Source organism: Oncorhynchus keta, chromosome 25 (genome assembly GCF_023373465.1).
Source record: "Oncorhynchus keta strain PuntledgeMale-10-30-2019 chromosome 25, Oket_V2, whole genome shotgun sequence".
NCBI classification, from domain to species: Eukaryota; Metazoa; Chordata; class Actinopteri; order Salmoniformes; family Salmonidae; genus Oncorhynchus; species Oncorhynchus keta.
Window position 1 is genome coordinate 48,495,716 of NC_068445.1, and position 11,522 is coordinate 48,507,237.

General features: G+C 49.7%; 1 protein-coding gene across 2 annotated transcripts in view; it reads left to right on the plus strand.

Moving 5' to 3' along the window:
- ppil2 (peptidylprolyl isomerase (cyclophilin)-like 2) overlaps positions 1-8,911 on the plus strand; it is a 55,842-nt gene extending 46,931 nt beyond the window's left edge. For both annotated transcript variants that reach the window (XM_052479813.1, XM_052479814.1), the window contains exons 17-20: positions 893-965; positions 2,015-2,077; positions 8,410-8,561; positions 8,795-8,911. In XM_052479813.1, coding sequence (XP_052335773.1) covers positions 893-965; positions 2,015-2,077; positions 8,410-8,561; positions 8,795-8,888 — 382 coding nt within the window. In that variant the 3' untranslated portion in view covers positions 8,889-8,911. The remainder of the gene's footprint in view (positions 1-892; positions 966-2,014; positions 2,078-8,409; positions 8,562-8,794) is intronic.
- The last annotated feature ends 2,611 nt before the right edge of the window (positions 8,912-11,522 follow it).

Genomic DNA, 11,522 nt, shown 5'->3' on the forward strand with positions numbered 1-11,522 from the left:
AGAGTGGCCAGACGGAAGCCACTCCTCAGTAAAAGGCACAAGGGCCCGCATGGAATTTGCCAAAATACACCCGAAGGACTCTCAGACTATGAGAAACAAGATTCTCTGGTCTGATGAAACCAAGATTGAACTCTTTGGCCTGAATGCCAATCTTTGCCACTTCTGGAGGAAATCTGGCACCATCCCTACAGTGAAGCGTGGTGGTGGCAGCATCATGCTGTGGGGATGTTATTCAGTGGCAGGGACTGGGAGACTAGTCAGGATCGAGGCAAAGATGAACGGATCAAAGTACAGAGATCCTTGATTGCGCTCAGGACCTCAGACTGGGGTGAAGGTTCACCTTCCATCAGGACAAATAAATAACAATTTAATCAATTTTAGAAAAAGGTTGTAGCCTCGCAAAGTGGAAAAAGTCAAGGGGTCTGAATACTTTCCAAAGGCACTGTATGTATGTGTCACAGTGTGAAGAGTGAAGATAATCTAGAGGGTTTTTTTCCCCTTCTGGTTGCACACGTGACCATATTGGTAGAAATGAGGTGAAACTGATTTAAGTTTGCCTGCATTAAAGTCCCCAGCCACTAGGAGCGCCACCTCTGAATGAGCGTTTTCTTGTTTGCTTATGGCCTTTTTTACAGCTCAGATGGTATATAGACGGCTACGAAAAATATAGATGAACTCTCTTGGTAAATAGTATGGTCTACAGCTGATCATGAGGTATTCTAACGGAGGAGAGAATAACCTCGAGACTTCCTTAATATTAAAGCTCACACACCAGCTGCTGCAAACAGAGACACCCCCCCCTTAAGCTCACCCGACGTTGTGGTTCTGTCCGGCCGACACGTAGAAGGGAAGCTTTGTGTAGTTTTGAAGATGTTGTCTTGTTTCTTCCCAGGGTGGTGGGAGGATTCGAGGCTCTGACAGCCATGGAGAACATAGAAGCTGATCCTAAATCCGATAAACCCAAGGTACACACACACACACACCAGGGTTTCCGTTAGGAAAATGTGGCGTGGTATATTTTAACCAGCAGCGTTTTAAATTGACTGGACATTTTGAGAAATGTACAGGACCCATATGCATTGGGTTAATATGAAATAACATTTAGAATATAGTAATTCATACAGTCTTAACAGAACAAGTCGAGGAAACAGAGATATGGGGGGCCCTTCTTACCCACTTTGAGGATGTTAAGTTTACTTTTCATCAGCCAACGAGACGAGTAACGAACAGCAAAAATCACTAGCCAATGTAAATCTACCGTCTGCCAGAGTAGAAAAGTGAACCTATTCTATTGGTCAGCTTGTTGAGAAAAAAACGGCCTCTTCTCAAACAGACTCTGGGACAGTTGTGGGATGACAGATCCCTAATTCATACAACCAGCAGGCCTAGGCTACATTTTGAATTTAAAAATTAAAAAAGTTAAGTGTCTAATGCAACAGATCAGAACGTTTAGCTTAAAATGTTGCTCGACAATTTATTCACGTAAGCGCAGCAATGACTTAGGGTTAGTAGGCGATGCGTAAATGTGAGATCCACAGTGTAAACGGGAGAACACTGTCAACAGCATGTTCACTGTACACGTTTAACGCATTCCACTCAATTATGCAAATTCACCGACTGATAAGCATGTTCAGTCAAATGTATTTCCATCAATGGATATGCTAAAAAGCATTATTTTTCTTCTTCTCTCGGACAATGGGCCAGCGGCAATCTTATTTATCGTCTTTTCTATCTTTTTTTATTTTTATTCATCGGCTAAAAGCCAGCTATTACCGGCTAACGGAAACTGACACCCACACTGTATGGAGCAGAGAAGTACAATCAATATCCCTCGTTTTATCTCCTTCCTCCTGTCTGCTGTTGTGATCCCCTGTTCACACCTGTTACCTGTCACTCACTTAAGTAGAAACAGACTCCCAGAATTCAGTTGTAACTTATCTAGAACTGACTGAAGACACCAGCGACCACTAACCCATCGAGGGCTTAAACTATACTCTCTCTTCTCCATCTCCAGTCTGAGATCAAGCTGCTGAGTGCCACTGTGTTCGTGGACCCGTATGAAGAGGCAGATGCCCAGGTTGGTTTGTGTGTTTGGTCTATGATACAGTAAGATGTTGTCAGTTAGCTGCCCGACGCGTTTCAACTGATGTCAGTTAGCTGCCTGACGCGTTTCAACTGTTGTCAGTTAGCTGCCTGACGCGTTTCAACTGTTGTCAGTTAGCTGCCTGACGCGTTTCAACTGTTGTCAGTTAGCTGCCCGACGCGTTTCAACTGTTGTCAGTTAGCTGCCTGACGCGTTTCAACTGTTGTCAGTTAGCTGCCCGACTCCCCTGCGTTTCAACTGTTGTTGGTTAGCTGCCCGACGCGTTTCAACTGTTGTCGGTTAGCTGCCTGACTCCAACTGTTGTCGGTTAGTTGCCCGCGTTTCAACTGTTGTCGGTTAGCTGCCCGACGCGTTTCAACTGTTGTCGGTTAGCTGCCCGACGCGTTTCAACTGTTGTCGGTTAGCTGCCTGACGCGTTTCAACTGTTGTCGGTTAGCTGCCTGACGCGTTTCAACTGTTGTCGGTTAGCTGCCCGACGCGTTTCAACTGTTGTCAGTTAGCTGCCCGACGCTTTTCAACTGTTGTCAGTTAGCTGCCCGACGCTTTTCAACTGTTGTCAGTTAGCTGCTTGACGCTTTTCAACTGTTGTCGGTTAGCTGCCTGATGCGTTTCAACTGTTGTCAGTTAGCTGCTTGACGCGCTTCAACTGTTCTCAGTTAGCTGCCCGACGCGTTTCAACTGTTGTCGGTTAGCTGCCTGATGCGTTTCAACTGTTGTCAGTTAGCTGCCCGACGCGTTTCAACTGTTGTCAATTAGCTGCCCGGCGCGTTTCAACTGTTGTCAGTTAGCTGCCCGACGCGTTTCAACTGTTGTCGTTAGCTGCCTGACGCGTTTCAACTGTTGTCGTTAGCTGCCTGACGCGTTTCAACTGTTGTCAGTTAGCTGCCTGACGCGTTTCAACTGTTGTCGGTTAGCTGCCTGACGCGTTTCAACTGTTGTCAGTTAGCTGCCTGACGCGTTTCAACTGTTGTCAATTAGCTGCCTGACGCGTTTCAACTGTTGTCAGTTAGCTGCCTGACTCCTGACGCGTTTCAACTGTTGTCGGTTAGCTGCCCGACGCGTTTCAACTGTTGTCAGTTAGCTGCCTGACTTTCAACTGTGTCAATTAGCTGCCCGACGCGTTTCAACTGTTGTCAGTTAGCTGCAACTGTTGTCAGTTAGCGCCTTTCAACTGTTGTCGGTTAGCTGCCCGACGCGTTTCAACTGTTGTCGGTTAGCTGCCTGACGCGTTTCAACTGTTGTCAGTTAGCTGCCTGACGCTTTCAACTGCCTGACGTCAACTGTTTCTGCCCGACTTTCAACTGTTGTCGGTTAGCTGCCCGACGCGTTTCAACTGTTGTCAGTTAGCTGCTTGACGCTTTTCAACTGTTGTCAGTTAGCTGCTTGACGCTTTTCAACTGTTGTCAGTTAGCTGCCCGACGCTTTTCAACTGTTGTCAGTTAGCTGCCTGACGCTTTTCAACTGTTGTCGGTTAGCTGCCTGATGCGTTCAACTGTTGTCAGTTAGCTGCTTGACGCGTTTCAACTGTTGTCAGTTAGCTGCCTGACGCGTTTCAACTGTTGTCAGTTAGCTGCCTGATGCGTTTCAACTGTTGTCAGTTAGCTGCCTGACGCGTTTCAACTGTTGTCAGTTAGCTGCCCGACGCGTTTCAACTGTTGTCAGTTAGCTGCCTGACGCGTTTCAACTGTTGTCAGTTAGCTGCCTGACGCGTTTCAACTGTTGTCAGTTAGCTGCCCGACGCTTTTCAACTGTTGTCAGTTAGCTGCCTGACGCTTTTCAACTGTTGTCAGTTAGCTGCCTGACGCTTTTCAACTGTTGTCGGTTAGCTGCCTGATGCGTTTCAACTGTTGTCAGTTAGCTGCCCGACGCGTTTCAACTGTTGTCAGTTAGCTGCCCGACGCGTTTCAACTGTTGTCGGTTAGCTGCCTGATGCATTTCAACTGTTGTCAGTTAGCTGCCCGACTGCGTTTCAACTGTTGTCAGTTAGCTGCCCGACGCGCTTTCAACTGTTGTCAGTTAGCTGCCCGACGCGTTTCAACTGTTGTCGGTTAGCTGCCTGATGCGTTTCAACTGTTGTCAGTTAGCTGCCCGACGCGTTTCAACTGTTGTCGGTTAGCTGCCCGACGCGTTTCAACTGTTGTCGGTTAGCTGCCTGACGCGTTTCAACTGTTGTCAGTTAGCTGCCCGACGCGTTTCAACTGTTGTCAATTAGCTGCCCGGCGCGTTTTCAACTGTTGTCAGTTAGCTGCTTGACGCTTTTCAACTGTTGTCAGTTAGCTGCCCGACGCGTTTCAACTGTTGTCAGTTAGCTGCCTGATGCGTTTCAACTGTTGTCAGTTAGCTGCCTGACGCGTTTCAACTGTTGTCAGTTAGCTGCCTGGCGCGTTTCAACTGTTGTCAGTTAGCTGCCCGACGCGTTTCAACTGTTGTCAGTTAGCTGCCCGACACGTTTCAACTGTTGTCGGTTAGCTGCCTGACTCCCCTGACGCGTTTCAACTGTTGTCAGTTAGCTGCCCGACGCGTTTCAACTGTTGTCAGTTAGCTGCCCGACGCGTTTCAACTGTTGTCGGTTAGCTGCCCGCGTTTCAACTGTTGTCAGTTAGCTGCTTGACGCGTTTCAACTGTTGTCAATTAGCTGCCCGACGCTTTCAACTGTTGTCGGTTAGCTGCCTGACGCGTTTCAACTGTTGTCAGTTAGCTGCCTGACGCTTTCAACTGTTGTCAGTTAGCTGCCTGACGCGTTTCAACTGTTGTCAGTTAGCTGCCTGACGCTTTTCAACTGTTGTCAACTGTTTCAACTGTGTCAGTTAGCTGCCTGACGCGTTTCAACTGTTGTCAGTTAGCTGCCTGACGCGCTGTTTCAACTGTTGTCAGTTAGCTGCCTGACGCGTTTCAACTGTTGTCAGTTAGCTGCCCGACGCGTTTCAACTGTTGTCAGTTAGCTGCCTGACGCGTTTCAACTGTTGTCGGTTAGCTGCCTGACGCGTTTCAACTGTTGTCAGTTAGCTGCCCGACGCGTTTCAACTGTTGTCGGTTAGCTGCCCGACTGTTGTCTGTTGTCGCTGCCCGACGCGTTTCAACTGTTGTCGGTTAGCTGCCCGACGCGTTTCAACTGTTGTCGGTTAGCTGCCCGACGCTTTTCAACTGTTGTCGGTTAGCTGCCCGACGCTTTTCAACTGTTGTCAGTTAGCTGCCCGACGCTTTTCAACTGTTGTCGGTTAGCTGCCTGATGCGTTTCAACTGTTGTCAGTTAGCTGCCCGACGCGTTTCAACTGTTGTCGGTTAGCTGCCCGACGCGTTTCAACTGTTGTCGGTTAGCTGCCTGATGCGTTTCAACTGTTGTCGGTTAGCTGCCCGGCTGCGCGTTTCAACTGTTGTCAATTAGCTGCCCGACGCGTTTCAACTGTTGTCAGTTAGCTGCCTGACGCGTTTCAACTGTTGTCAGTTAGCTGCCTGACGCGTTTCAACTGTTGTCAGTTAGCTGCCCGACGCGTTTCAACTGTTGTCGGTTAGCTGCCCGACGCGTTTCAACTGTTGTCAGTTAGCTGCCTGACTCCCCTGACGCGTTTCAACTGTTGTCAGTTAGCTGCCTGACGCGTTTCAACTGTTGTCAGTTAGCTGCCTGACGCGTTTCAACTGTTGTCGGTTAGCTGCCTGACGCGTTTCAACTGTTGTCGGTTAGCTGCCCGACGCGTTTCAACTGTTGTCAGTTAGCTGCCTGACTCCCCTGACGCGTTTCAACTGTTGTCAGTTAGCTGCATGACGCCTTTCAACTGTTGTCGGTTAGCTGCCCGACGCGTTTCAACTGTTGTCGGTTAACTGCCTGACGCGTTTCAACTGTTGTCGGTTAGCTGCCTGACGCGCGTTTCAACTGTTGTCGGTTAGCTGCCCGACTCCCTGAGCGTTTCAACTGTTGTCAGTTAGCTGCTTGACGCTTTTCAACTGTTGTCAGTTAGCTGCTTGACGCTTTTGCAACTGTTGTCAGTTAGCTGCCTGACGCTTTTCAACTGTTGTCAGTTAGCTGCCTGACGCTTTTCAACTGTTGTCGGTTAGCTGCCTGATGCGTTTCAACTGTTCTCAGTTAGCTGCTTGACGCGTTTCAACTGTTCTCAGTTAGCTGCCCGACGCCAGCGTTTCAACTGTTGTCAGTTAGCTGCCTGATGCGTTTCAACTGTTGTCAGTTAGCTGCCCGACTCCCCTGAGCGTTTCAACTGTTGTCAATTAGCTGCCCGACGCGTTTCAACTGTTGTCAGTTAGCTGCCTGACGCGTTTCAACTGTTGTCAGTTAGCTGCCTGACGCGTTTCAACTGTTGTCAGTTAGCTGCCCGACGCTTTTCAACTGTTGTCAGTTAGCTGCCTGACGCTTTCAACTGTTGTCAGTTAGCTGCCTGACGCTTTCAACTGTTGTCGGTTAGCTGCCTGATGCGTTTCAACTGTTGTCGGTTAGCTGCCCGACTGCGTTTCAACTGTTCTCAGTTAGCTGCCCGACTCCCCTGCGTTTCAACTGTTGTCGTTAGCTGCCTGATGCGTTTCAACTGTTGTCAGTTAGCTGCCCGACGCCTTTCAACTGTTCAACTGTTGTCAATTAGCTGCCCGACGCGTTTCAACTGTTGTCAGTTAGCTGACTCCCCTGACGCGTTGTCGGTTTCAACTGTTGTCAGTTAGCTGCATGACGCGTTTCAACTGTTGTCAGTTAGCTGCCCGACGCCAGCGTTTCAACTGTTGTCGGTTAGCTGCCTGATGCGTTTCAACTGTTGTCAGTTAGCTGCCCGACGCGTTTCAACTGTTGTCAGTTAGCTGCCCGACGCTTTCAACTGTTGTCAGTTAGCTGCTTGACGCGTTTCAACTGTTCTCAGTTAGCTGCCCGACGCGTTTCAACTGTTGTCAATTAGCTGCCCGACGACTGTTGTCGGTTAGCTGCCTGACGCGTTTCAACTGTTGTCGGTTAGCTGCCTGACGCGTTTCAACTGTTGTCAGTTAGCTGCGTTTCAACTGTTGTCGCTGCCTGTTGTCAGTTAGCTGCCTGGCGCGTTTCAACTGTTGTCAGTTAGCTGCCCGACGCGTTTCAACTGTTGTCGGTTAGCTGCCCGACACGCGTTTCAACTGTTGTCGGTTAGCTGCCTGACTCCCTGACGCGTTTCAACTGTTGTCAGTTAGCTGCCCGACGCCTTTCAACTGTTGTCGGTTAGCTGCCCGACGCGTTTCAACTGTTGTCGGTTAGCTGCCCGACGCGTTTCAACTGTTGTCAGTTAGCTGCCCGACGCGTTTCAACTGTTGTCAGTTAGCTGCCTGACGCGTTTCAACTGTTGTCGGTTAGCTGCATGAAGCGTTTCAACTGTTGTCGGTTAGCTGCCTGACGCGTTTCAACTGTTGTCGGTTAGCTGCCTGACGCGTTTCAACTGTTGTCGGTTAGCTGCCTGACGCGTTTCAACTGTTGTCAGTTAGCTGCCCGAGCGCCCGTTTCAACTGTTGTCGGTTAGCTGCCCGACGCGTTTCAACTGTTGTCGGTTAGCTGCCTTTCAACTGTTGTCAGTTAGCTGCTTGACGCGTTTCAACTGTTGTCAGTTAGCTGCCTGACGCGTTTCAACTGTTGTCAGTTAGCTGCCCGACGCGTTTCAACTGTTGTCCGTTAGCTGCCCGACGCGTTTCAACTGTTGTCGGTTAGCTGCCCGACGCGTTTCAACTGTTGTCGGTTAGCTGCCCGACGCGTTTCAACTGTTGTCGGTTAGCTGCCCGACGCGTTTCAACTGTTGTCGGTTAGCTGCCCGACGCGTTTCAACTGTTGTCGGTTAGCTGCCCTGTTGTCGGTTAGCTGCCCGACGCGTTTCAACTGTTGTCGGTTAGCTGCCCGACGCGTTTCAACTGTTGTCGGTTAGCTGCCCGACGCGTTTCAACTGTTGTCGGTTAGCTGCCCGACGCGTTTCAACTGTTGTCGGTTAGCTGCCCGACGCGTTTCAACTGTTGTCGGTTAGCTGCCCGACGCGTTTCAACTGTTGTCGGTTAGCTGCCCGACGCGTTTCAACTGTTGTCGGTTAGCTGCCCGACGCGTTTCAACTGTTGTCGGTTAGCTGCCCGACGCGTTTCAACTGTTGTCTTTCAACTGTTGTCGGTTAGCTGCCCGACGCGTTTCAACTGTTGTCGGTTAGCTGCCCGACGCGTTTCAACTGTTGTCGGTTAGCTGCCCGACGCGTTTCAACTGTTGTCGGTTAGCTGCCCGACGCGTTTCAACTAAACATACAATCAGGAGACCTGAGTTTCTGATGAGCACTGAGATTGTAAAATACACTACCGTCTTGTGTGTGTAGATTGCAGCGGAGCGTCAGAAGGAGTTTGAGAAGCAGGAGGAGGATCGAGCTCAGACCAGTTTGTCTCAGAGGAAGACTAAAGCAGATCAAGCTCCCAAGACCTTCAAGGCTGGCATAGGGAAATACATCAACCCTGTGACCTCTACCACCACGTGAGACACCACACACACACACCACACACCACGCACACCACACCATACACACCGCACACCACACACACCACACACCACACACGCACACACACCACACACCACACACACACACACACGCACACACCCCGCACGCACACACACGCACACCACACCCCGCACGCACACCACACACCCCGCGCACACACACACCACACACACACCATTAACCCCATCCTGTGTGTGTGTGTGTGTAGGAAACGTCCAGCAGTAGAGGACAGCGGACCGTCTACCAGCGGAGCCAAGAAGCCCAAAGGAAAGACTGGCTTTGGAGACTTCAGCTCCTGGTAACTCCTTGGACACACAGCCCCGTGGACACACAGCCCCGTGGACACACAGCCCCTTGGACACACAGCCCCTTGGACACACAGCCCCTTGGACACACAGCCCCTTGGACACCTCTGTGTCCCACCACTACTTTAGACCAGAGCCCTATTCCCTACATAGCCCCTACTTTAGACCAGAGCCCTATTCCCTATATAGTGCTACTACCAGTTTAGACCAGAGCCTATGGCACCCTGTTCCCGAAATAGTGCAGTCACCCCTGATACCCTATTACCCCCTGCTACTACCAGTCACTCCCTGATACGCTGGTATATTACCCCTGCTACTACCAGTCACCCCTGATACCCTATTACCCCCTGCTACTACCAGTCACCCCTGATACCCTATTACCCCCTGCTACTACCAGTCACCCCCTGATACCCTACCCCCTGTCACCCCCCCTGCTACTATTACCCCTGATACTACCAGTCACCCCTGATACCCTATTACCCCCTGCTACTACCAGTCACCCCCTGATACCCTATTACCCCCTGCTACTACCAGTTACGCCCTGATACCCTATTACCCCCCTGCTACTACCAGTCACCCCCTGATACCCTATTACCCCCCTGCTACTACCAGTCACCCCCTGATACCCTATTACCCCCCTGCTACTACCAGTCACCCCCTGATACCCTATTACCCCCCTGCTACTACCAGTCACCCCCTGATACCCTATTACCCCCCTGCTACTACCAGTCACCCCCTGATACCCTATTACCCCCCTGCTACTACCAGTCACCCCCTGATACCCTATTACCCCCCTGCTACTACCAGTCACCCCCTGATACCCTATTACCCCCCTGCTACTACCAGTCACCCCCTGCCATTCGCCTCTCATAGACATTTTGTTTTTATTTTCTGGGTCATGTGAATTATATAGAATGTTGTCTTTCACTTAGTATGACATCATCAAATAATGTTGGCTTTCTAATGATGCATTTTTTTTTTGTGTTTTAATAAATTCAAGTTTTTTCCAGTATTTTTATTAATGCTTCACAATTTGCACAAATTCATATCTTTCATCGGTTTCTTGTGAGGCCGAGCCCTGCTGTTTTTTATATGGCACCCTATCCCCTATATAGTGCACTACTATAGACCAGAGCCCTATGGCACCCTATCCCCTATATAGTGCACTACTATAGACCCCTGATATGGCCCTATCCCTGCTACTATAGTCACTACTATAGACCTGAGCCCTATGGCACCCTATCCCCTATATAGTCACTACTATAGACCAGAGCCCTATGGCACCCTGGTATATTACCCCCTGCTACTATAGTCACCCCCTGATACCCTAGACCCCCTATGGCACCCTGATCCCTATATAGTGCACTACTACTAGACCAGTCAGCCCACCCTATCCCTATATAGTGCCCTACTATAGACCAGAGCCCTATGGCACCCTATCCCCTGCTACTACTAGTCACCCCCTATCCCCTATATAGTGCACTACTATAGACCAGAGCCATATGGCACCTCATCCCATTTTGTTTTATTTTCTGGGCCCTATGGCACCCTATCCCCTATATAGTGCACTACTATAGACCAGAGCCATATGGCACCCTATCCCCTATATAGTGACATCACTAATAGATGTTGGCCATATGGCACCCTTTTATTTTGTAGTTAATAAGACCAGAGCCCAGTATTTTATCCCTATATGCACTACTATTTGACAAATTGGCACCTTTCCCGGTTTATAGTGCAGGACCAGAGCCCTATGGCACCCTATCCCTATATAGTGCACTACTATAGACCAGAGCCATATGGCACCCTATCCCCTATATAGTGCACTACTATAGACCAGAGCCATATGGCACCCTATCCCCTATATAGTGCACTACTATAGACCAGAGCCATATGGCACCCTATCCCCTATATAGTGCACTACTATAGACCAGAGCCATATGGCACCCTATCCCCTATATAGTGCACTACTATAGACCAGAGCCATATGGCACCCTATCCCCTATATAGTGCACTACTATAGACCAGAGCCCTATGGCACCCTATCCCCTATATAGTGCACTACTATAGACCAGAGCCCTATGGCACCCTATCCCCTATATAGTGCACTACTATAGACCAGAGCCCTATGGCACCCTATCCCCTATATAGTGCACTACTATAGACCAGAGCCATATGGCACCCTATCCCCTATATAGTGCACTACTATAGACCAGAGCCCTATGGCACCCTATCCCCTATATAGTGCACTACTATAGACCAGAGCCATATGGCACCCTATCCCCTATATAGTGCACTACTATAGACCAGAGCCATATGGCACCCTATCCCCTATATAGTGCACTACTATAGACCAGAGCCATATGGCACCCTATCCCCTATATAGTGCACTACTATAGACCAGAGCCATATGGCACCCTATCCCTATATAGTGCACTACTATAGACCAGAGCCATATGGCACCCTATCCCTATATAGTGCACTACTATAGACCAGAGCCCTATGGCACCCTATCCCCTGTATAGTGCACTACTATCCTATGGGCCCTGGGCAACAGTCAGCAGCATACGGCCCATAGGGCAGGGGTCATAGGGCAAAAGGTCAGCAAAAGTGTGTGTATATGTATATGTG